Raw genomic sequence first — 27425 nt, forward strand, 5'->3', positions numbered from 1 at the left:
TGCTCTTATTGTTTTTATTCTGCCAACATGAGAAAGCAACTTAACATCGACTGGACATCTACTGATGAGCTACGAACAAGTACAGGACAAAACAACCATCAGGAAAGTTCTCTGTCTGACGTCCACTCAGAAGTTCGAGGATGTACCAAAACTTTCCAACTGACTCACCAGACATCAGCTGACAAAAAATTTAGTGAGAAAAGAACAAAAATGAACATAAACAGGTGAGTTATTTGTGATTTATTTTTCTATTTGTGATTGAATCAGATATTTTACTGAAATGAGCGTTCCGATGAACGTATTAGTTGCCCGTGTTTATACATTCGCCCACCCCCTCTTCAGGTAGGGCCCTCCAATGCGTGAATACGGTATTCCAAACAAACCATGGTTCTTTCTTGGGAAACTAGCACGCCCCACATCCTGTGCGGTAGACAACTCTTCTGAGGAAAAGTTTGAAAATAAACATGGAAGATTTCAAGAAGTGGCTACAATTACCTCAGTAAGGTTGTACACAGTAAATCAACACTTTAAAAAAGGCCATTGTTCATACATAAACATTCCACATTCTTAGTCCATTTTAAGGGTGAAACTTACTTGACTTTCCCCGGTCCCTGGCCATAACCTTTGGTCTCCAGCTTTCGATAGAAGTTCCTCAGTTTAGCCTCAAAATCTCGCTTATAAGGAGCAGGAGCGCGGGCATTAGCTCGCTGAGTTCCTGAGAGACAAACCGGATTGAGAAAGTGTGAAAGTGAAGGACGTAGCAAGAGAGCAGAAAACAAGACAATAATGACCCTAACCTCAAACCTGTGCTAGTTCTTAACAAATCAGAATGTGCAGTAGCAAGTTTCAGATCTTAATAATTACTTAAACAACTGCAAATGATAAAGAACACAATGCTCATACGGCCGAGGGTATTTTAGCATTGCATTATTTTTCTTATATATTACAGCCTACAATCATCAGTAATTACAATATGAAGGGCAGTTAAAGGTGTATGGCCACTGAGCATTTTATGATTTGAGTCATAAAAATAATTTTCTTTGGAACTACTATAACGGGGTGGCCAAGTTCGGTCCTCGAGAGCCACCTTCCTGACACGCTTAGTTGTCTCCCTGCTCCAACACACATGAATCCAATGAAAGACTCGTTAGCAGACTTTTAATGAGACTTTCACTTTCCCGAACTTGGCCACCCCTGTACTATAATTTTATTTATTAGCCTTTAAATGGGGTATTGATAATATGACATTGCCAATATGATCAAGATTTGCACTGTCTGGAAAATATCAATTATTATTTTCCCTGAACTCATTTGGCAGCGACCCATACTGTCTATGATGTCATACCAATGTCATGGATCATGTGGGGGCTTCCCTTGACTTGCGTGAGGGATGCTGGGAAGCCCATGTCGACAGCCAATCAGTGTAAAGAAAAGCAAGGTGACATCAGCTGGCTGCTCATCCAAACAACATAAACCAAGATGGCTGAAAATGCTCGGAATCAGCTTATTTCGGTTTCAATCTAATACTACATTTCTCAAATATTTTGTAAAAGTTAGAAAAAATAAACACTTATAAATCTGAAAATGTTGTTTTAGTAACCAGATGACACCCCTGAAGTGATGTACAAGACATCTTATGAATGTTAGCGTGCACGCTCTGGGAACGCCCGTCAGTCCAGTGGGTCAGGTCAATAATAAAATACTCGTTGTGGTATTCCCCCAGGCAAATATCTTCTCTTCCTTCATGTTTCAAAAATAAATCTACATTATGAGGTCTGGATTTCAGTAGAAACTAAATTTTGTCAGTTTTGTGGTATTTGAAAGACCTTACAGCTCTAAGTGAAATTTCATTGTCCAGGCCAATGAAAGAATATATATATATATATATATATTATTGTATATATGCATATTGTAGTTTGGGTAAAATGTGGTGCAAATTATTGGTTGAACTAATAGGATTAACAAATGGAATAGTTCTGACTGTGTCAAATGTTTGGTCTCCAAAGTAAAGGTCAAACAATGTCAACGTCCATTGGATTCTATGACATGTGACATATGTTACCCCGTAACATGATAACTAAGCGTGACACATGGTGCAAACTATTCCTTTTTTAAATCCTACCAACTCAATCAATAATTTGCATCATGTTTTACCATAATTGGAGCAACTTTAACTTTGACCCCTGTACAAACTGAAAGTGACCTTTGTCGCCATGCTTGCTGTTTTTACCCATAACTCCAGAACATTCAGTCACAGATAGTTCAAACTATACCTTTTTGGAACCTTTGTGATCAGACACATAATGTGGTATCACTTTCAATATGATTGGAACATTTTTTTTTTTTACCCCTATGCAGTTCTTCAATTGACCCCTGCTTGGCCCCCTATTGAAAATTCAAATAGCTAACGTTATTTTTCTAAAATATGGACCAAAAGGTATACACAGTCAAACTTTGGTGCTTGTAACCGGATTTGACGGATTCTTCTGCAAATATTCCATTATCTGCTCCACTATCTTACCAACTGCTTTTCCTGCTTTTCGTATCACCTGATCCCCGAATAGCCACCAATCATCTTTACCCCCCCCCCGCGTTATTACCTCATACATCCAGCCTTGCTTCCTACGTTTGTTCTTGTTTCTGTTTTGTTGTGTTGCCTACTCTGACCTTGCTTTTTGCTCAGCATTTTGTGCTTTCCTGTCATAAAACATGAAAATGAATTTCCGATTGCTGCCGTCTTACTTTAAGTACAACATGCCAATAAAGCTGCTGCAGGGATGCAAGCTGAAGGCGAGAGATTTACCAGGTGAGCTCTGAGGAGAGGAAAGACAGTAACCTGGGTGGAGTAACGGCGGGACGTACGACATCACCTCATCCTCAAACAAACTGCAGAGGAACACAAAGACACACGTGTCTTATAAGAGATCTCAGAACGCTTTCCATGGGATCCCAATGTGTCCTGTGGAAAGAGTTACAGGACTTGGCTGAGGATAGGGAACTGTGGGTTGAGTTGCTTGGTCTGCTGCCACCACAACCTGGTCCCAGATAATCGGTAGAAAAAGAATGGATGGATGAATGAATGAATGACTGGGGTGAGCAAAAACAGGCTGGACTATACATGGATTTGGGCTCAGATGCTACTTTAACGAAAATTATTTTCGGACCAAGCAGATGAACATGACTGTAAATATCTTTTGGAGGTCAAACTGCATCCTGTACATGATGAAACATGATGCATCAAAGTTATGACATTCATTCAATTTAAAGTCAAAGGGTAAAACAAGGTAATCTGTCATTTTACCTGGAATAATTAATGTAAAGTGAATTACCTAATTACACGAGAAGCAATCTGTCTGACAAAGCACACACACACACACGTGTGTGTGTGTGTGTGTGTGTGTGTGTGTGTGTGTGTGTGTGTGTGTGTGTGTGTGTGTGTCCACGTGGAGGACTCACCTGAGCAGCATGACCAGGTCAGCATCACTGGAGAGACGAGCCAGTCCATTGACTCCCTCACTGCGAATGAACTGCACCTTCTCCCTGAAAGCACACGGCCAGAGGGAAAAGCCACCCAATCCATTAGGATCAAAGGTTAACCGCGCTCGGCGTGACTGATGATGACGACGCTGACAATGATGGAGATGAAACTGGAGCTGAGCAAAGTCAGAGACACAAAACGAAAACAGCAGGAGAGAGAAAATGAGAGTGACACAAAAAGAGAGAGAGACGTACTTGAGCGAGTGGTTCCTGGCAAGCTCAGGTTGCCTTTCCTGCAGGACTTCAAAGACGTTAGGTTGCCGTAGAAACGCCACTATCTTGTCATTGTAAGCTGCAGTAACAAAGTAGGTGAATTAGAGCAGAATCAGCACATATGCACTCCTGTGAGCGCTGTTATGACTGGCAGACTCACCAACAGGAACCAGATCATGGTACTGACTTCGACTGGAGCCGCTGAAGGTGCTGGAGGGGCGGGGCATAAAGGGCAGGTTGGTTTGGCGTGAGTCATCCACCACCTGTGACAAAATGAAGCACTATGGTTCAGGTCGCATCCTAGTTCTGAAACCAATCGTCTCAGCAGCTGTCAGCCGTCACTGCCGTCAGTACGCCAGGTCAGGCCTGGGGTCATAAACTGGTGCTCGCTTCACCTCATATAGGAAACTACGGGTGACATCCATTGGGCCCCGGATGGCAACCATCTAAGCAGAAAACCATCCATCCCCACATCTCTAAATAACTGTCTGTCTGCCGCAGCGAGGTGAAATGTGGGCGTCCCCTTTGCCTTTTCCAACCACCGCGGTCCTCAACACTCAGGCACCTGTGTCCTGGATTATGAACAGAGAACTGGACCACGTGGGCAAAATGTAGATGCTGACGCTCCATCACTATACAAGTGATACTCCTCATCTTAGTCTCCCTTAGTAACCACTAATGTGATACAAAGACACTCCAAGGATCCTCCAAAGAGATCCGGCACCAAAGACATCCAGCCATCACCTCAAGTCACTGGTTAGCATCCAGGTCTCAGAATCGTACAGTAAGACAGGAAGCACCAGGACTCTAAAAATGTGGATCTTCTGTCTCCTGTAAAGATCTCAGCATCTCCAAGCATCTCTGTCCAGTGACCTCATGACTACATAAGTTCTTCCCTGGCATCTCTCCTTTTCAAAGACTGAGGACCCAGAGACATAAGTGAATGTCTCTATAAGTTCACCACATACAGAAGTTTTAGGACACCATTAAAATCCTGGAGCTTTGTCATGTTCTGGGAGAATCCCAGACACTCCAATTCCTCACACAGCTTCTCGAGTGCTACAATCAGAGTATCCATCTATTCCACAAAGATGACAGCATCATCGGCAAAGTCAGAGTCAGAAACCTTTCCTTGCCAACAAAAGCACCAAAGTTGCTGGTTTCCACAACCCGACCAAACGCTGAGTCCACGCAAGCATTGGACAGCGTATTCCTGATGAACACCAGTTGTCACGGGCAACAATCTCTGCCTCCACTCCGTACAGCAATCACAGAGGCTGGCAATGACACCCAGCAACCTCTTGGGGATCCCATGAATTCAGTCCAATCAACTGAATCTAATTTTTTGCAAATAAATAAATAAAACATAGGCTGCAAAGAAGCACTGCTGATACTCAATACTTGGCTTCACACTTGACGAGTTAATTAGTCACGTAGTCATAAAAACCAGAGTGTTCCAGCTGCTGCACAGCAAGTTGCTGGAACTCAATCTAATTTAGAATAATTCTTCGAAGCACCATCCCTGGCACAGACAGCAGTGCAGGACCCAATCAACACAGTCACCCTCTCTTCTCCAGACTGGGACAAGTCCTCTCTTACAGTTTGTTAAAATGATGTCCATCTCCCAAACTGAAGCAAAAATTGTTTGTAATATATACAGTGAGGAAAATAAGTATTTGAACACATTTTGCAAGTTCTCCCACTTAGAAATCATGGAGGGGTCTGAAATTTTCATCTTAGGTGCATGTCCACTGTGAGAGACATAATCTAAAAAAAAAAATCCTGAAATCACTATGTATGATTTTTTAATAATTTATTTGTATGTTATTGCTGCAAATAAGTATTTGAACACCTGTGAAAATCAATGTTAATATTTGGTACAGTAGCCTTTGTTTGCAATTACAGAGGTCAAACATTTCCTGTAGTTTTTCACCAGGTTTGCACACTGCAGCAGGGATTTTGGTCCACTCCTCCATACAGATCTTCTCTAGATCAGCCAGGTTACTGGCCTGTCGCTGAGAAACACGGAGTTTGAGCTCCCTCCAAAGATTTTCTATTGGGTTTAGGTCTGGAGACTGGCTAGGCCTCTCCAGAACCTTGATATGCTTCTTACGGAGCCACTCCTTGGTTATCCTGGCTGTGTGCTTCGGGTCATTGTCATGCTTGAAGACCCATCCACCCATCCACGACCCATCTTCAATCCTCTAACTGAGGGAAGGAGGTTGTTCCCCAAAATCTCACAATATATGGCACCGGTCATCCTCTCCTTAATACAGTGCAGTCGTCCTGTCCCATGTGCAGAAAAACACCCCCAAAGCATGATGCTTCCACCCCCATGCTTCACAGTAAGGACGGTGTTTTTGGGATGGTACTCAGCATTCTTCTTCCTCCAAACATGGCGAGTGGAATTAAGACCAAAAAGTTCTATTTTGGTCTCATCTGACCACATAACTTTCTCCCATGACTCCCCTGGATCATCCAAGTGGTCATGGGCAAACATAAGACGGGCCTGGACATGTGCTGATTTAAGCAGGGGAACGAAAGAATACGTCCATGTATGGCACTAGAGAATAAGAAGAAGGAGATACACAAAGTGACTTTTCCATAGTAGCCGTACGCCATCTGTTCTCAAAACATGAACTTAGGAATGTTACTAAACGATACTCAGCTTTCAGTTCAAGTGGGAAATTGTCAAACTAGATAGAAGAAGACAGAAGGAGAAATCAGTTTCACGTTTGTTGTGATCCCCTTATAAACATGCACTATTGCATTGTTTTTGTGTTGTTGTTGTTGTTGTTGTTGTATTACGCACAGAATCATGACTGATTTGTTTGGATTTGATCTTTTTTTCTGTTTCTATCTTCTGCTGTTCTTCCCCTTCCACTGCATGTCTGTTTGTCTTGTGAGTCTTAGGCCTGGTTCACACGGCAGGATAATTAGGCCGGTATCGGACCCAATCTTCCCCTTCCGACAATCTTAAGGATGCCCCGACAATCGTAACGACGCTAAAGATAATCTTATCAAATATTCCTGCCATGTGTGGTGTGTTAAGAGCGCTATGATCTGCTCAGAAGGACATCAGGAGCGCTCCGATCACAAATCGGGGATATTCACTTTTCTTTTTCTTTTTGTATCATTTTTTTCCCTCTGTTTTAAATAGTCCACAAGTATCTCCATTTGTTTACTCTGAAGTCACGTTTAATCTCGAGAGATTTTGCGAGATTTCCTGTTTGACCTGAGAATGTTGGTGTGTGAAATCTGTTCGTGTGTGGTGTTGTTGTCCTTACCGTGGCTGAACACCACACACTGTACGACCAAACCTGTTAGAGCTATGATTTTTTATCTTCACCTGTGTGGTCTCTCAGGTTTTGCAAACCTAAAGATAATTTTAAAATCCTGTTGTGTGAACCAGGCTTTAGGCTGGGCGTAGCTGACCTGCTTGCCACTCACACCTGCAATCAATCATCTCCTCCAGTGCGGTTTATAAGACCGGCTCATTTATCCACTCCTTGCCAGTTCACTGAATGACCTCCTGTGGTACACTTAGTTCTGAGCTCTCTGAACACTGTGTTTGTGTGAACTTTTTGTGACCGATTTAACTCTGTTTCTTATGCTTTCTCCACCGGCCACACCCAGCCTCGCCACCTCTTTTGCCCATGCCAAATCCTTCAGACCTGCTGGCCTTCAAGGACAATTTTGCTCACCTCGCTTGGAACCAACACCAGATCACTCTGAACTTTGTACTTTTTGTCATTTTACCAAAAGCTCAGTGTCTGCTCTGCATGTTGGGTCCAGTTTATATGTCTGCTTAACATTATTAAGTGGTACAAACTATGTCTAAGACGGAGGATTTAATTAGATGATGGATTTATTTAAGAGCAGTATCCAGAGAAATCTTAAGACTGAATGGCCATACCTCTCCCTTGTATTTCAGTCACAGATGTCAATGCTCTATGGAGCATAGGAGATGCTGGTAAAGTCACAATGCATTTTCACCTTCTAACCGCCTGCAATAAACCTTGTGGTGCCTGACGGAGCCTGAAGTTGACTTCAGATGATGTGTGGTGCAGTGGCAGTTTGTCTCGCACCTCCCCGGCACTGTGGCTGCGTTGGCGGCTCAGATGCTGGCGGTGGGCCAGCAAGCCAGTGGAGCGAGAACTCTGGAGAGGGAGTCGTGGGTCAATGAAGGTCGTAGATCGACAGTTGTGATCCACAAAGAAAGGCTGAGGATAAAACATGAGGAGAAACACACGTTCACCGCCTGCATCCTATGGCTTATATGTGTGGTACATTATGATGACTATGATGAGCTGGAGGTTCTACATCCTCCAGTTTAAGGTCAGTAAAGGGCAGACAATGTATATTTCAGTATTCATCAAAATGTTTTTAACATTTCACTTCTAAATATGATCCATTTGTACGTACACACCTTCCCAGTGTGGTCGAGCTTCATTTCCCAGCCCCGTGGAAGCTCCAGCTGCTTATTGGAGAACATGTTGAGGAAGGTGACGAGGTCGCGGTTGTGCTGGTAGCGCTCGAAGTAATGAGCATCTCGACGCACTTTACTGATCATGTGCTTCAGACAGGTGTTGCTCGTAAACAGGCGATAGGCACTCTGGAAGGAAAGCAAAAAGCTGAGGTCATCAGTGATGAAGAAAAGGACTTCAGAAACATTTACTGAAAATGGAAGTCAGGCTTCAGTCTCTCACATGACACCTGCAAAACTCAAACCAAGATGTCCTAATATCCATTTTCTTTTTAGCAGAGGGTTTCTCTGTTCCACTCTACCTATGATGCAAAATGTCAAAAAGCTTTTGTAGATTCAGTCACTATAATTACAACCACTGAAAGTTGTACCGTGTACATTCAGAGTTGTCATGATGGTCTTGGTGGCTTCCCTCACCCGTCTCCTTCCTTCCTTCGAGGGTCGGTTGAAACATTTTGCCTCCTGTGCTATTATTTCACAAACAAGCAAGATGCTCACATGAATCACATATCTGCTTAAAGCTTGGAACATTCTCTGTCAGGCAGAGCCGTTACATTTCCACACTGTCACCTTCCCTCTTTCACACACTTAATCCCAAAACGGGAAAGTTTCAGTATCGGTGAAGAAACTGGCTGTTGGTCCTCTGCATCACTAGTGTAACGGTGTCCCCGCAGGTGTTCTTTGTACTTAGGAAAAAAAGGAAAAAGTCAGAGGGTCCACGATCCGGACTGGAAGACATAAATCTGAGCTGCTTCGATGCGCGGTGCCTGGACGAGCACAGCCATGCTGAAGAACTGCGTCTTTTCTGGGAGTAACTCACTTCGTGCATGTGTGCAGCTCTTGTAAAGTGTCCACGTATTGGTCAGAGTTGACAGTGTTGATGTGCTCCGAACATTCTGTGAGACATCACAGCTGCTAATATGTATTTGTATGGGGTGGGTATTTGGTTGAAGCCTTATGTGTTTGATGTAAACTGGGATATACAATGAAAAAAATTGGAGATTGGCATATTTATGTAAAGGATGTGACAAACAGTGACCATAAAAAGTCGGCCACGGTTGCCAGCCTTCAAAACAAATGCAATCACTGGTGACCTTGAAACGGAGGTCAAGGTCACCGGCCTTCAAACACATGAGAAGTACTCCTCCAAGGCATGTACCCACCAAATATTAAGTTTTTGTGAGCAATAGGTGCCAAGCTATGTTGCGGCGAATGAATTGCAGCCAGACAGATGGACGGACGGATGGAAGGACAACCCGGATGCTATATGCCCCGCCTCGCGGCGCAAGTGTGGGGCATAAAAATGGTCAGCACAGGGTTCACGTGGATTCTTAATAAGTCTTTGTTCATCTAAAAATAAGCCCTTAATTGGTCTTAAAATGTTTTAAATCAGTCAAGGCATAGAAAGGAGGATTTTATTAATGTTTTCTTCTGATATTCATTAATTTTTTATTCCTGTTTATTCAAATTAAGAGTCACGGAGGTGCTGGAGTCTATCTCAACAGTCAATGGACGAGAGGCAGGGTCCACCCCGGACAGGATGCCAGTCCATCACCGGGACGACACAGACAAAAAAACATCTTAAACCCATCCTGCCTTGAGCTGTATGAACCCTGCTTCAAGACTTTTCCCTCTGAAGGGTGTCTGGATGTCAGGACAGTCATGAGGCAAAAATCCAACCACGACGAGTCCCTTCAGCCACGTGTGCACAACCCTCCGCCGTCAGGAATTCAGTACATCATGTACATTGGCATTTTCTACTGCCCGCTGTGCGCATGTGTTACGTTATCGTACTAGTTTTACTGCAACATCTTGCTTGTCACTGAAATAAGCCGCTGAGGTTGAACGTTTCAGCCGACTCTCATATTTGGCTGCATGTAACCAACATGACTTGTATGAACCTTGAGGACGGCAATACAGTCAATCCAAACTTAGACTAAGATAAGTCGCTGCCTGTATAATTATTGTTTCTTTACATTTAATGAAGTAAGCAAGTACATGTGTACCTCAATATGGATCATCTCCATGATACCAGGAACATCTAATGACACGTGTGACAAGAACTTCAGCTTGCCCTGCTGGGTTCTATTGCCATTATCCCTTCACAGTTTTACGTTCTAACTCAGTATTGGACCAATTATATTTGTTTAGTTCCCAGTGAAAAGACACGAGGGGCGAGTGAGACGTTTTGAGCCTGACCCAGAAAAAGCCAGACGTGGTTCTCCATCATGTACATTCTGAGAAACCAGCATTTCTCAAGAATAGGTGACATTTGGACTCACTGGGTGCAGTGTTGAGAAATATTCCATTAACATCCTGAGGGAACGTCAGCTGCTACATTTTGGTCATGTGGCGTGTTTTTCTAAGCACGAGTCAGGAGGCCACGCCCTCAGTGTTGATGATCTCAGCAGCAAGAACACACTTGTGTTCCACCTGGCTGTGGTAGACACATGGCCACTTTCCAGACGTGAAAATGTACTGATTGACTGCCTGGGTGGTTGTCATCCAGTCCCCGAGGTAGTTCTGTGTTGTAGTGGAACCAGAGCTGATCTGAGTGCAGCTGATATCCCCCACCAAGGGACTGCTTTCTAATAAATTCAGAAATGCTGAAAGTGAACCACTGAGTAGCATCGGATGAATCATTGTACAACAATTCAGAGAAACATTTAATCAAATTTTCAACCAGTAGTGCTGAATCGTGGCTTCCCGCTGCTGCCTGCAGTAACCACGAGTAAACCGCATCATAGACCATGTGACGGCTGTGTTTCAGAGATGTTTCAGAATGTGATGGGAAAAAAACAGTTGAAAATGTTTTTGTCCTCACTGAAGCATTAAATTGTGTCCTGCTAATACGAGGTTGAGTGCTTCTGTTTGTCATTCACAATAAATCTTTTTACTGAGTGAAACTGCTGCTGTCATGACACTAACGTGTTCATTATGAAGCAAGAAGAAGAGTGGTGCAGAGAGCCACCTGATTTTAATCAGCTAAATAATCAAATTATTGACTCTCTCTCTTTTTCTTCTGTTATTTAATGGGAGACGACAACCTGCCTCCATCCTGTAATTTGTCCTAAAGTCCAAACTATCTGAAAGGTGTTTTCACACTTTGCTAATGCACTTTACAATAGTTCAACATACATCCAGAAAGTATTCACATCACTTCACGTCTTCTACATTTTATGTTACAGCCTTATTCCAAAATGGATGAAACTCATATGTTTTTTCCTCAAAATTCTACACACAATACCCCATAATAACAATGTGAAAAAAGGTTCTTTGATATTTTTGCAAATATATATATAATTATATATATATTTTAATTTATATATATGTATATACATACATACATACACACACATATATATATATATATATATATATATATATATATATATATATATATACATATATATGTGTATACATATATATATATATATATATATATATATATATATATACATATATATGTGTATACATATATATGTATATATATATATATATATATATATACATATATATATATACATATCTGTGTATACATATATATATATATATATATATATATATATATATATATATATGTGTGTGTGTGTGTGTGTGTGTAAATTTGCAAAAAAAAAAAGTGGGTTTTTTTTTGGTTGTTTTTTTGCAAAAAACCTTGCCATTATGGGGTATTGTGTGTAGAATTTTGAGGGAAATTATTTACACCTTTTTGAAATAAGGCTGTAACATAACAAAATGTGGAAAACATGAAGTGATTGAATACTTTCCGAATGCTCTGTATGTTGGACTGAGATCATGGGTTTTGGTCCAAACCGTGGTACTGATAATATAATTTTCCAGAAATTGGCAAATTGGTTTATCTGAGTAAATTAAGTTTTCAACCAAAGAACTGCTATTACTGTTGTTGTTTTAATAAAGAAGAACTTTTTTCACGGAACTTTGTCTTGAATATGTTGTTCCATGTTTTTGTTGTCCTGCATAACATGACATCATCAGGATATTTAAACAAACAAACAAACAAATAAAGAAAATTCTCTCAGGTTGGGTACACGCTAACACAGAAAGTACTCAATTTCTGAAATCAAAAAGGGTTTGAGCCAGAAACTGTAAAAAATATTTTCTCCTTGAAGAAGCAGTGTTTAGTTGAATGGACACACTGACAAGAGGGTGACAGTCTTTGGCATCAGAGAAAAATGTAGGGTGGTGGGTGGTGGTGCAGGGTGAAAGGAGACGGGTGCACGTCCCACTGACAGGGTTGGAGTGCAGCACAGTAAAGAAGTCTGGGCTGCACAGGAACTTGGCGCTTGGTGACTGAAGCAGCAGGGAGAGACGTGAGCGACCAGTGGGATGACCGACCACATTTTCCCGCCGGTATTCTGCAACAGTCAAACACACAACACACACAACCAATTTAACCAATCAGATGCGGAATCCTGAACATGTGGTGTAACAAACACAATTACACATATCCCAGCTTCAAGGTGACCTATGAAATATTTTGTGTCAGGGTCTCCTCCCATTAATGAGTTATGAAATTGACAAAATCAGGCCCAATTTGTAAAAACTGCACCCAAAATTTGCATGTAATCACAGTTCTCATACTATGAACTACTATTTTATGTACAGTATGTTTGCATTCAACTGTAACTGTTTATACCGATTGCACCTGATAACGTGTGATTCCCATTATACAATTTTGTTTTCCATGTGTACAAACACTGCTTGCTTTTAGTGTATTTTTAAATACACTTTTCCAAAATGATAAAATTTCAGTTAAAAATTCCAAAATATCTTTATGGGTTTTTTTTTTTTTTGCAGATTTCATGTTGCAGAGGAAGATCCTACAATCCTTATTAATTTTTCACCTTGATTCAAAAATCAGAAGCTCAAAATGACTGTATATTGTATGAGATTGTCCCATTTCACCCACTTTTACACAGGATGACCCCCAAACTGCACCAGTTAAATCTGATTCTTTTTGATTTATCCTGACAAAACACATTTTCTTAACATGTTTAAAGCTTTCTTGACTGCTCACAGCGTTCGACAACCCTACATCTACCAGAGGTTACACCCAATTTCAAGCCCTCATTGAGTGTGCAATTAATTTTTTTATTTTGCTAAAATCATAGACAATTGGATATCAAAAATAAGTAATGGGTGACAGGCTTAAGTGATATTAAGGATGTCATTGCATCAGAATTCTGCTATGTTACCATTATGCAGAGAAACAGCAGTTAGAGACCTGCACAGTAAATCAGCTCTACAACAGAGTGTTTTTACTGTATTTAGACTGGGCTCAAATGTGATCCCAGCAGAGTAAACTTTACTCAGCAATATTTACTGTGTGGAACCTCATTTTTCCCAGTAAAGATACAGAGTTCAGTGACATGTCTAATTTGTTCTACTGTTGTTTGGATTTCATGTGGTAACTGTAGTGGAGCTGACCAGAAATAGAATGTGGCATCAGTTCAGTGTCTGGTTCAGGAAGCAGGTCGACTGTGTTCTCCTCAGAACGATCACTGTTCGTTATTGTCCTCCTGATGCTCTGGTACCTGGAATAAAAAAACAAAAAAACAGGGAAACATTGACTAAAGTGAGACCGTCTAAGAATAGGAACCATTACTGCAGGTCCCAAAAGTCTCCATAAACACAATCAAACTGGGGGGGAGACTTGTCTAACTTGAAGATCCAATTCCACTGCAGAAGAAACGCAATGTGGTGTCTCCGGTCCACTGCAGTGAGGAGTGCTCTGACCTCTACGTTAGAGAAACAAACAGGCATCACACAAACAGACGACCCCACGTAGGAAGTGCAGGTCCTCTGGTCAGGACTCAGCCGAGGGGTAAAGGAACCCATCCATGTCAGAACTGAAAGGCCTTCCCTCAACACGGGTGGAGGTCTGAGACATCTCCCTTCCACAACTTACAAAGTTTTCCTTTCATCCCTTTGCAGAAAAATCAGAACCACTTGACTCCTCCCCCAAAGGGACATCAGCCTGACAACCCTGTGAGGATGGAAGTGATTCTGACGACCTCCAGTGAAACCACACCCACTGCTGACTGCTCACATTTATGACGTCTTATGGCTGACAATGGAGGGCCCCGCCCTGGAGTCTATCTGGGTGTTCCCTTGTGGCAAAACATTTCCCAGATAAACAAGAAGTCCAGTTGCCTCGACTAAACTTCAGAAAGCTTCCGATCTTCGCCTGGATGACTAAGAATCTACAGAGACTCTGATTAGAGCGTAACCCTCAGACCAAAGTCCCCAAACTTGCAGTGTTTTCTTTTAAAAATTCCTATTTTGGCCCCTTTTAGCAGAAGCACTTTTACGAGGTCTGTTAGAAAAGTATCCGACCTTATTATTGTTTTAAAAAACCATATGGATTTCAATCACGTGTGATTGCGTCAGACAAGCTTGAACCCTCGTGCGCATGTGTGAGTTTTTTCATGCCTGTCGGTTGCGTCATTCGCCTGTGAGCAGGCTTTGAGTGAGGTGTGGTCCACCCTCTCGTCTATTTTTTATTGTGAATAAATGTCTGAACGATTTGGAGCTTTGCTGCATCAATTTTTTTCCAGAAACTGTGAGAGAGCTCCAGGTGGACACCGTTCGAAAAATTAATATGGCTTTCAGGGACGATTTTATGGGGATTAAACAGATTACGGGGTGTTACTGCTGCTTTAAGGACGGCCCACAACTGCTGAGAGCGCGGCACGCTCCCAGCCCCCATCGACAGGCTGACACCCCGCTGGAACAACCAGATCATTTCCAATGTGAAGGCTTTGTTGATCCGGGACCTCGTCTGACTTTCACAAAAAGACAGAAGATGTGGACATCAGCACTTTTTCCGGCACATTCCACCATTACAGGAGTTTTTTTCATGGAAAGAAAAGCAGGGGGACGCGCCACGGCTCTGTTCATTACGCGGGACAAAACCACCTCGGTGTTGGTCTCTCAGGACGGCTTTCAGGTGGATTTCAGACGGATTCCGGTTGTTTTCCAGTCGTGTGAATATCCAATTGTGATTGTGCATGAGCTGGTCATGCCAGAACATGTCCCGTGAGGCTTCATCACGGCGTTGTTTTGCACCGAGCAACTGCACCGCGACGCGCAGTGGAGCAGCTTCTCTTTCCATGACAAAAACTCCTGTAACAGTGAAATGTGCCGTTCATTTTTAAACTGGACACTGTCTTGATCCGGTATATCATCTGACTAGCACAGGAATTGTGAAAAGATGTGGACAGCAGCACTTTTCCAGCACATTAAGACAGACGTGCGGAGGAGTTCCGCGCGTCGTGGTACAGCCGCTCGGTGCAAAGCAACGCCGTGATGAAGCCTCACGGGACATGTTCTGGCATGTCCAGCTCATGCACAATCACAATCGGATATTCACACGACTGGAAAGCAACCGGAATCCGTCTGAAATCCACCTGAAAGCCGTCCTGAGAGACCAACACCGAGGTGGTTTTGTCCCGCATAATGAACGGCTCTGTGGCACGTCCCTCGGCTTTTCTTTCCATGAAAAAAACTCCTGTAATGGTGGAATGTGCCGGAAAAAGTGCTGATGTCCACATCTTCTGTCTTTTTGTGAAAGTCAGACGAGGTCCCGGATCAACAAAGCTTTCACATTGGAAATGATCTGGTTGTTCCAGCGGGGTGTCAGCCTGTCGATGGGGGCTGGGAGCCTGCCGCGCTCTCAGCAGTTGTGGGCGTTCTTTAAACCGTCTGGATCACTCCTTAATCTGTTTAATCCCCATAAAGTCGTCCCTGAAACCATATTAATTTTTCGAACGGTGTCCAGCTGGAGGTCTCTCACAGTTTCTGGAAAAAAAAATTGATGCAGCAAAGATCCAAATCATAATCATAATCATACTATCATCAGTAAACAAACATTTTCTTCTTCACACAGATAAGGTCAGATTCAAAGTGTCTGAGTTGTGATATTTATTGAGATCGCCTGCACAATGCTGACGAGAGTATTTTTGAACTAAATAACTGTGGAAAAACGGCGCATATTCATCCTTCCCAGGTCAAGCCAGTCCCAGTTGGCTAAGAGTGATTATTTTACTTTTAAATTGTTTTCATTTCAATAATATAAAGCTAGATTTAAAGAAAATCCACAACTAAAACAAAACAAACAAACAATAAATGCAGGATGTTTTGACAATCAATGAGTAATCAATCATGTTCAATAATTGTGATTTCAATTTTGGCCAAAATAGCCTTGATACAGATTTTCTTCTCCATCTAGCAGCATTAAAATGACCATAACAAAAAACAAAAAGTTGCTTGTGACGTTCTGTTGATGACTGTAGGGTCGTGGTGGCTACAAAGGCCACCAGCACTAAGCTGGTTTTGAACACAAACCCTTCTGTTTTCAAGAAAGTGCACTGATGAAATGGCCACCATATCAGACTCTGTAGTTGTACTGAAAAAACTCCACCTGCGGTTGAGTTGCTCCATCTGCTGAATAGAGTTGGAGCGGGTCAGGCCCTGTGGGGCAGGGGGACCCGTGGGACGCTGCCATGTGGTGGTCCTGTTCACGTGGTCTACAAAGAAGATCCTTCCGTGGCTGTCTATACGAGCCTCCCAGTCTAAAAAAGTAAGAAATAGTGGACATACACAGACACCGTTTAATGCCATGGGACAAACAAAGTAGAAAAAATACTGAAACCAACCGCCACTTAAAAGAACACTCCTTCATAACGTTCTAGTATCAAACAGCACTTATTCTGCTGAGTTTTGGCCCTGTTTTTTTCTGCAGGTCCACATGATGTTAGATGCTCTGAGTCATCTTTTTACTTGGGACAAAAATGAATTTAATCAGCATACAATTTATATAAAAAGCAAACACCACCACAGCAAGCAGAAGCTAATAACCTAATTAATGATACTGGAGGGGACAAGAAGAACTAAAAGGAAACTGCTTCTAGTCATCAATAGATAATCAAAAACTCAAATATTAAATCTGATTAAGATCGCTGGCAAAAATCATGGGTATGGTGGTACCTGTAGCTCCCCAAGAGTTGTTTGAACAGGCAGTTCTCAGATGTGCAGATAATATTTTAACAGATGCGTCTCATGTGCTGCACTCTGAATATATTTTACTTAACTCAGGAAGGAGGTACAGGGTTCCTCTTCGTAAATACAATCGATATGAGCATTCATTTATTCCATTATCAGTGAAGCTCATAAATCAGCAGATAGTTCAGGGAAGATAGCATAAGGATTGCAGAATTTGCACAAAGATGTTAATAATGTTGTGTATTTATATTTTAACTTTGACTTACTATGTTGTTGTTTTTGATGTATGGGTGCTATGTACCGGATGTGTTGTTGTGTTGCAGACCCCTCTGTCCAAGGCAGATTTCTCCTTAAGGAGACAAATAAAGACACTTTGACTTTGATCAAGCCCCTCCTCCACGGTCAACTTGTAACCATACAACACTGATCTCTATATATTACTGGATCGCTCACTGGCCAATATTTTTGAAGTAAACCAGCTGCCATTTTACCACTCCCATATCCTACTCCTGAACGCTCTTTTCTATTGATCTCTAATGAGGCACACGAAACTTTATTCTTTGTAATTTTGTTTAAAAAAATACCTTCATGTGCAGCTATAAACTGCGCAAATCGCCAGATCAAAGTGTGGGGACGAACATATCACCTGTGAGTATGATTGAAATGGGAAGTAATAAACAATAATTTGAACAGTTCTCTCCCTTATTCCAGTATATAGGCAAAGATAATAATAATAATAATAATAATAATAATAAGTGGATTATTAACTCAACATGTGTAGCCACATGTCTTTTTGTGTTGGATGGACTATTTTAAGACATTTATTAGGTCTACTTGTGCATAGTTTTGGAGCTTTAGGTGTTGTTCTTTTAGTGCAACTATTTAAAAAAAATCCACTATTTCTGTATTGTCCATCATGACTTTTGTAATTCATCATCTTCTGTTCAGTAGTTTCTGCTTGCTGCAACAATCTTTTTTGTAGTTGTAAAATAAATGATGTGTTGATTAAATTCATTTTTGTTCTAAATGAAGACATAACCTCCAGAACATGTAAAAATACAGCTTCGGCTAAAAAAGATCAAGAAGCATCCCTTTAATGACACATAACATATTCTACTCACAGTGACAGCAAATATTCAGATCATTTTTATTCACACCTTCATAACAATCAATGTAGAAATTATATGCCAACTGTACCCTTGAAATAAGAAACTCATCTGGTATGGGTGCATATTCCTGGACCATCCAGTAGGTGGCAGTATTCAGCAGGTACATGACATCTATGATATTTTAGATGTGCACAACTGTTGCTCCAACTGAATGTGTGCATCAAAATTAACCATCAAATCAGTTAATCATCATTATCATTGTCAAAGTTTAGTTAAGAAGTAACACAAAGTAGGATGTACAAGGAACCTACAAATAACACAAGTTGTACTTATTCTTTAAGCACTGTTTGTGGATCAGAACACCCCAACCTCAGATACTTCACTTCTGTTTTGTTATGTTTCAGTATCACACGGAGGAAACCAAAGGTTAGTCCAGGCCTTTGGGGAGTCACTAGGGGGTACTGTGCAGTTTTGTCTACAAGCATGAAATTTGGCCCAGGTGTAGACCAGAACATACCTTTTTCATTTTTGGAGGGCGCCAACCCAGACGCTCACTGGGGGCCGCCATATTGACCAAATCCAAGATGGCCACGGACCGACATAACTTCATAACCGAAAGCCGCAGGATCATGAATGAAGACACTTTTTATAGGTTTTTGACATCAAGGATTCCAAATTTGACCTCTGTTTTTGAGTCACAGCCAGGATAACCCCCAAGGGCATACAGAACACCACTTGGCTGATTTAGTGGTTAAACGTGTGGCATTTCCAAATCATATCTGGCCCACATGTAGACCAGACTAATTTCAATTTTGGAAGCCATTTGCCTTCTGATGTGAACAACGTAAATGTAGCCAGATGCGAGAATACTACCTCACAAGGGTGCTGAGCACCAATCACATAGCAACTATAAGAAAACCTCACTGCTGAAAGATTTATTCTAGGTGTCGTCATTGTTCACACATCCACCTTCACACATGCACAGCCCTGTGCAGTGGACTCCAGCTCTGCCTGCATTTTCAGGTTCCTGTGCAAGATCTCTCGCAGCCACAGTGCAGGAGGATGGAGCAGGCCTTACTAGCATCTGTGACTGATGTCCAGTACGGAAACCACATACCACTGTCATCCCTGTCATGTCACATCCTGTGAGAGCATGGAAGAGTGGCACTGACACAGACTTGGAGGGTCCAAGATGAGAGCAGATATAATGGATGGCAATATCACAAAGTGTTTTCCTGACCGTGAACGTCAAAACAAACAACAGATTTGGAATCCTCGATGTCAAAAACCCATAAAAAATGCCTTCATTCCTTGTTCTATGACTTTCGGTTATGAAGTTATGATGTCGGTCGGTGGCCAACTTGGATTTGACTGATATGGTGGCCCTGAGTGAGCGAAAAATGAAAATGTATGTTTTGGTCCACACGTGGGCTAAATTCATGCTTGTAGACAAACCTGCACAAGTTAGTCTCTAAGGGCCTGGACTAGGAAGCATTTTGAAAACTTTATTTCAAATCAGCTGCTGACTCCACAACAACAGCGTCTCTGACCGCCGGAGCGGGTGTGCCAACAGCTCTGTGAGTGATGAGTGCACACTGTCATTGCATGCTGTGGTCTGAGCCAGGAGTGGTGGAAACCTGAACTGAACTGGATTTCATCCCTAATCTCAGGATGTCAAGAGCATGGGTCGATACTTATGTGGAGATATGAGCTGTGCAGTGAGCGCCACCTCTGCAAATAAGTGACAAACATCAATCAAAAGTGACATCAAAGCTATAAGAACTTTGACTTGAGCGTTCAGTTTGAGGTCACACTGCCAAAAATTAATAAATAAAAAAATCATAAAATGACTAACAAATGAGTGAAAAAAAAAATCAGGCCTGTATCTGATTCAGGACCAAACATGGAAGTGACCTACATCAGAACAGTAAAAAAAAAAAAAAAAAATCAGATTCCATGTGACTTGCGATATTTTACACTGTCAGGAAAAAACACAGATCGAAGTCACATACAAAATCAAACTCAGATCTACTGTAACTCATGTACAAAATCAAAATCAGATCTAAGTCACTTACAAAATCAAAATCAGCTCCAAGTCACATACGAGGTCTATTAGAAAAGTATCTGACCTTATTATTTTTTTCAAAAACCATATGGATTTGAATCACGTGTGATTACATCAGACATGCTTGAACCCTCGTGGGCATGCGAGAGTTTTTTCACGCCTGTCGGTTACGTCATTCGCCTGTGGGCAGTCTTTGAGTGAGGAGTCGTCCACCCGCTCGTCGTTTTTTTCATTGTTTATGAATGGCTCAGAGACTGCTGCTTTGTTTGATAAAATTTTTTCAAAACTGTAAGACACAACTGAGTGGACACCATTCGATAAATTCAGCTGGTTTTCGGTAAAAATTTTAACGGCTGATGAGAGATTTTGGTCTGGTAGTGTCGCCGTAAGGATGGCCCACGGTGCCTGACGGTGATCTGCGCTTCGAGGCGGCAGCGTCTCGCCGTTTCAAGTTGAAAACTTCCACATTTCAGGCTCTGTTGACCCAGTAAATCGTCAGAGAACAGAGAACTTTCAGAAGAAGTTGGCATGAGGAGTTTATTCGGACATTCCATTGTTAACGGACATTTTGTAATGAAAGAACGTGCGGGCAGAGTCGCACGTCGGGCCGGACCCGACCGCGGGGGGTCGCGACAGGAAAAACACCTCCGTTGGAAACCTTAACGGGCAAGTTGGAACATGCCCAAGCTGTTAAACAATTTCTCAGTTACTCACTTGTTGAAAGCCATCAAAAGCCGCCTGAATTTTACAAATGGTTTTCAACACGGAGGTGTTTTTCCTGTCGCGGCGCACACAGATTTGCCGAGTCGTCATGGAAACGACTCGGCGAATTTGCGCGTACGTCTTTCATTACAAAATGTCCTTAAACAGTGGAATGTCCGCATAAAGTCCTCATGCCGGCCTCTTCTGAATCTTCTCTGTTCTCTCACGACGTCCTGGGTGAATTAAGCCTTAAATTGGGATGTTTTCAGGTCGAAACAGGCCGACGACGGCGCCTGGAAGCGCTGCACGACGTCCAGCTCCGTGGGAAGTCCTTACACCGACAGAAACACCCCATAATCTCTCATCAGCCGTTAAACTTTTCACCGAAAACCAGCTTAATTTCTCGAATAGTGTCCACTCGGATATTCCTCACAGGTCCAGAAAAAATTTTGATAAAGCAACGCGCGCCGTCTCGAGCAGCGTGTGAAACAAAGGAATTCAGCCGAGAGGGCGGGACCACATCTCACTCAAGGCCTGCCCACAGGGAAATGACGTCACCGACATGCGTGAAAAACTCACGCATGCGCACGAGGGTTCAAGCATGATTGGTGTAATCGCATGTCATTCAAATCCATATAGTTAAAAAAAAATTAAAGTGTCGGTTTCTTATCTAATAGACCTCGTATAAAATTAAATTCAGATCTAAGTCACATACAAAAGCAAAATCAGATCTGTCATATACAAAACCAAAATCAGCTCTAAGTCATATGACTCACATCCAAACTCAAAATCAGATCTAAGTCACATACAAACTCAAAATCAGATCTAAGTCAGATACAAAAGCAAAATCAGATGTAAGTCATGTACAAAATCAAACTCAGATCTGTCATGTACAAAACCAAAATCAGCTCTGAATTGCATACAAAATCAAAATCAGATCTAAGTCACATACAAAATCAAAGTCAGATGTAAGACGTGTACAAAAGCAAAATCAGATCTTGTAAGTCACATCCAAACTCAAAATTAGATTTAAGTCTCATACAAAATAAAAATCAGATCTGTTACATACTAAATGAAAATCAGATCTAAGTCACGTACAAAATCAAAATCAACTCCAAGTCACATATAAAATCAAACTCAGATCTAAGTCACATACAAAATCAAAATTAGCTCTAAGTCACATATAAAATCAAACTCAGATCTAAGTCACATACAAAAGCAAAATCAGATGTAAGTCATGTACAAAATCAAACTCAGATCTGTCACGTACAAAACCAAAATCAGCTCTAAATTGCATAGAAAACCAAAATCAGATCTAAGTCACATACAAAATAAAAGTCAGATGTAAGTCATGTACAAAATCAAAATCAGATCTGCTACATACAAAATCAAAATCAGATCTAAGTCACATACAAACTCAAACTCACATCTGTCACATATAAAATCAAAATCAGATCTAAGTCACATACAAAATAAAAGTCAGATGTAAGTCATGTACAAAATCAAAATCAGATCTGCTACATACAAAATCAAAATCAGATCTAAGTCACATACAAACTCAAACTCACATCTGTCACATATAAAATCAAAATCAGATCTAAGTCACATACAAAAAACCAAACTCAGATCTAAGTCACATACAAAATAAAAGTCAGATGTAAGTCATGTACAAAATCAAAATCAGATCTGCTACATACAAAATCAAAATCAGATCTAAGTCACATACAAACTCAAACTCACATCTGTCACATATAAAATCAAAATCAGATCTAAGTCACATACAAAAAAACCAAACTCAGATCTAAGTCACATACAAAAAAACCAAACTCAGATCTAAGTCACCTACAAAAGCAAAATCATATGCAAGTCACATACAAACTCAAACTCAGATCTGTCACATATAAAATCAAAATCAGAACTAAGTCACATACAAAATCAGATTTACGTCATGTACAAAATCACAATCAGATGTAAGTCACACACAAAATCTAAATCAGATCTGTTACATACAAAATCAAACTCATATCTGTCACATATAAAATCAAAATCAGAACTAAGTCACATACAAAATCAAAATCAGCTCTAAATCGCATACAAAACCAAATGTTATGTGTCGACGCAGATTGAGGAGCGAACCTGCGTCAGACAGGACCCAGCACTAAAAATAACCAGAAACAATTTATTTTTCACCTGTGCCTAAATAAATTATACAAAAAACCCCAACCCAATGTCCTTCAAGAGGAGTGACTGCTGGCACGCTCTCCAGTGTTCATGGGGAGAGAAGTCCGGTGCTCCTGGACTCACTACCATCAAACAGACACCCCCCAGGTGGACACGACAAACTGACTCTCTGTTGAAGCACAGAAGATGTGAGGTACGTTAGCAGTTATAGCAATTTCTTTCACAAAACACATGCTATCAGCAACACATCAAGGTCTGTACTTTTTATCTTTATGCACATGAGCAGCTTCTCACAATAAGTGGAGGATCACTTATCCTGCACGCCACAGCAGTGACAAGCAAGCCACACCATTCTCATCATAATTTCACGTATACTATGTAGCAAAACATCAAGTTACTATCTACAATTAGTCCAACAGTTAATTACCTTTACTGTGTGCTGACAGCATGTGTCCTCACCCTTCCCTGCTTCACAGGCTTAATGTGTCAAACCCAGGTGCGGTCCTCAGCGTCTCACAAACGAACATCACAAGGTCGAGTTCCCGGCAGTTCTGCTTGATTCACACCTGCCTTAAAAGCAGAACGCCATCCAATTATCCGCTACAGCTGAAAGTCTTTAGGGCTGCACGTGAGCACCAGTCCCAGGTGCCTCACATGATATTGACGAGGGTGAGGATTCTTCAGCCGGCACCTTTTTTCCACAGACAAATCAGCTTCCATGCCACCTGAGGAGCAAAGAAAAGAAAACAACACCAAAACCTCCAGCCACACCCCCCAACACACAACACCAAAATCAGATCTGAGTCACATCCAAACTCAAAATCAGATCCAAGTTACATATAAAATCAATCCAGCATCCTCTAACTATCCACCAGGTGGCAGACACATCCATCCATCCATCCATCCATCCATCCATCCATCCATCCATCCATCCATCCATCCATCCATCCATCCATCCATCCATCCATCCATCCATCCATCCATCCATCCATTCATTTTCTTCCGCTTTATCCGGAGTCGGGTCGCAGGGGCAGCAGCTCAGCAAAGCCGCCCAGACCTCCCAATCCACACACACCTCCCCCAGCTCCTCCGGGGGAACCCCAAGGCGTTCCCAAGCCAACCGAGAGATGTAGTCCCTCCAGCGTGTCCTGGGTCTTCCCCGGGGCCTCCTCCCAATGGGACGTGCCCGGAACACCTCTCCAGCGAGGCGTCCAGGGGGCATCTGGAAAAGATGCCCGAGCCACCTCAGCTGGCTCCTTTCGATGTGGAGGAGCAGCGGCTCGACTCTGAGTTCCTCCCGAGCTCTATGTGATATTACATATGCTAAACAAAACTGCTTTTTCATTTGATCTGGTGTACCAAAGTAACCCCCCCCCAACGAAAAACAACTGTCTAATCAGTTCATCCTCATTATGTGGTGCTTTAATTTGGTGGGCTACGACTTGACGGTGTTTGTTATTCGTGAGTTATTTCTTACACAAGCCGGCTGGGGTGGACTTGGCCACACGCTCACTCATTATATTTTTGCTCTACAAGCCGTGTTACAAATCAGCGTGCCAAAAAAGTCACTGTTGACCACACTGTGGACACACATGCACAATACACAAACGCAATATGCAAACAGTACAGTGCATGCAGACACACACACTCACTGGGAGGAAGCGGTTCATCCACACGTTGGTACCGGTGGATGTCTTGTCGTACAGAAGGAAGTGAACGGACAGGATGTCCATTGATGTGGGTACCTGGACAAAGAAAAGTAAAAGATAAGAGGACAGTTGTTGTGGCTGGCGTGCCTGGCTGGCTTTTGTGTGTCTTTTGTTTCTGTCTTTTGGTTTTCCTCCCAGGTGGTGCGCATTTGGGACTGAGTGGCTGTGTAGCTGAGTTTATCAGGACCTCACCCTGATCACCTGAGGCTGATCACGTGCAGCTCGTCAGGACTCACAGCTGTGGTGCATCTACATGGATTGGAACATGGTAGCATTTAAGTCTGGAGTACACAGTGTGTATTTGCCAGAGACTCGACCTTGTGACCAGACGGGTGAGATCGTCGTCTCGAGAGCCATCTCATCATCAGTGGATGCAGAGAACGTCCAGGTTTGATGCATGGTCTGTGAAAGAGGAGGGGGTGAGGTCTCACGCTCGTCAGCACACTTCCTGAGGTACGTTAGATTTTGTGACTAACATTTATACAGTCAGTAAATGTGGTGTCCCTCACACCTTATTATATTGAGCTGTAGGTAGTCGTTTAATCAGCTTCCACTGCAGTGGAGTTTTGTGAACAGGGTGTTCTATGCCTGCAGGGTGGGAAGCTGATTAGTAATTAAGCCAGGAAGTGTTTGCTGTTTGTACACCTTTGAGCGGTCCCTCTGTGTGTAGAGTGTGGACTCACATGATGATTTCTTCTTTCACAGACTTGGTTTGTCGCGGCCACCTGGGGGGTGTCGGCGGGGTCCTTGGGTCCGAACTGGTTCTGGCTCCGGACCATTTTGTGCTGCTGGGGGCACACCGCAAATCCGCCACGCCAGACCGCGCACTTATTTGTTTGTATTTTTTCACATCACTGTTATGTTTATTAAACCCTGTTATCCTTTGTACCGTGCTCTGCTTATTTTATACTGGGTCCTTCAAACGATGGTCGGTTCTCCGGGCTGCATCCGACACATAACAACAGTATGATATAGGGAATATTTAATTTTTGATTGTGTTTTTGTTCAAAAACTCTAAATTAATAAAAGTGAGCTCGTAGATGCAATTACTACAAAGAGGAAATGTTTTTCCCACATCTGTTTGTTGGATTGTTAACAAACCAAACCTACTAATGGAATCATCATGAAACTGTTGGGCCAAGCCCCATAAGAAACCATTTAAGGGGGATCTAAAACAAACAAACAAAGAAAAAAACACCACATGCTGAATTCATTCAATTTATTTACATAGTGCCAAATCACAACATAAGTCACCCCAAGGACCTTCACAAGGATAAGACCTAACCTTACCAACCCCCCATGTAGGCAACAGTGGTAACGAAAAAGTCCCTCTGGAGTTTTTTGATTGTAGGAAGAAACCTCAAGCAGACCAGACTCAGAAGGGTTCCAACATGGCAAACAGAGATGATGGAACCAAGCACCCAGTCACTTGTCAGTTCCAGGGGTCATAGTGACAAACATGGCAAATTTCCTGGTATGCTGGCTGGTCGCCCTTCTGAGTCTGGACTGCTTGCGGTTTCTTCCTACAATCAAAAAACATCCAAGGGAGTTTTTTACTTACCACTGATGCCTACGTGGTTACTGTAGATATCTGCCTATTAGATAGATAGATTTGTTGATTTATACAGATAGACAGGTAGCACAATTTTTTCTCCCTCTAACTGTTTTTACCATATCCCAGGTAAAACCTTTGCTGTTTGATTGCATTTCTTGGTGCATTTGAAGTGAAACTTTGTTGGGGCAACGTACCTTCTTCTCCATCGGTCTCTATGGCAACCTGCTCTGAATCCACGAACTCTGCCTCCTCATGTGGCATTGTCTCTTCTCTTTCCTGATGGTCAGCCACGCCTCCAGCAGCCTGCAAACTCAGCCTCCTGATGCCGGTTTCTTCCACTAGCACTCGTTCACCAGCTGGAAGAGCTTCTTCTGCAGCATCACTGACAATGCCACACCCACCCCCTTCATCGTCCACAGCTTGGCTGAATGGTGGTGTTGTAATCACGCCTCCCCCTGGATCGACGGCAGCCTCTGCTCCATCCTGGGCCTTGTGCAAAACATTCAAAACTTATTCAAGATTCACATGTCATATTGACACATGCAACCATGTACATATGTCCTTGGTTCCACCCAGCACTTCTGGCAGAACCGTGCCAGAACAATTCTTGAATCCACCTAAGTGTGTGCCACATTTGGTCCAAATTAGTTTGAAAGTCAGATTTATTGACTTTGACCATTGCAAAATTAATTATTTAAGGCCAATTTTGGGGTCAAGCTTCACCGACATACCTCGTTTGGTAGAAATCAGCAAAAGGATGTGGGAGTAGATGTTGTTGACCTTGCTGGACAGTTCTGGACCAAACCTCCATATGTGTGCCACATTTGGTGCAAATTGGAGT

General features: G+C 42.2%; 1 protein-coding gene across 1 annotated transcript in view; it reads right to left on the bottom strand.

Annotated features, from left to right (window-relative positions):
• hecw2a (HECT, C2 and WW domain containing E3 ubiquitin protein ligase 2a) overlaps positions 1-27425 on the bottom strand; it is a 109877-nt gene that overhangs the window by 62845 nt on the left and 19607 nt on the right. Inside the window, 12 exon segments of the mRNA XM_034186849.1 lie at positions 595-715; positions 2804-2886; positions 3457-3540; positions 3733-3829; positions 3911-4013; positions 7839-7973; positions 8180-8365; positions 12491-12615; positions 13688-13794; positions 16683-16833; positions 24973-25065; positions 26779-27073. Coding sequence (XP_034042740.1) covers positions 595-715; positions 2804-2886; positions 3457-3540; positions 3733-3829; positions 3911-4013; positions 7839-7973; positions 8180-8365; positions 12491-12615; positions 13688-13794; positions 16683-16833; positions 24973-25065; positions 26779-27073 — 1580 coding nt within the window.

Source organism: Thalassophryne amazonica, chromosome 14 (assembly GCF_902500255.1).
Source record: "Thalassophryne amazonica chromosome 14, fThaAma1.1, whole genome shotgun sequence".
Classification (NCBI taxonomy): Eukaryota; Metazoa; Chordata; class Actinopteri; order Batrachoidiformes; family Batrachoididae; genus Thalassophryne; species Thalassophryne amazonica.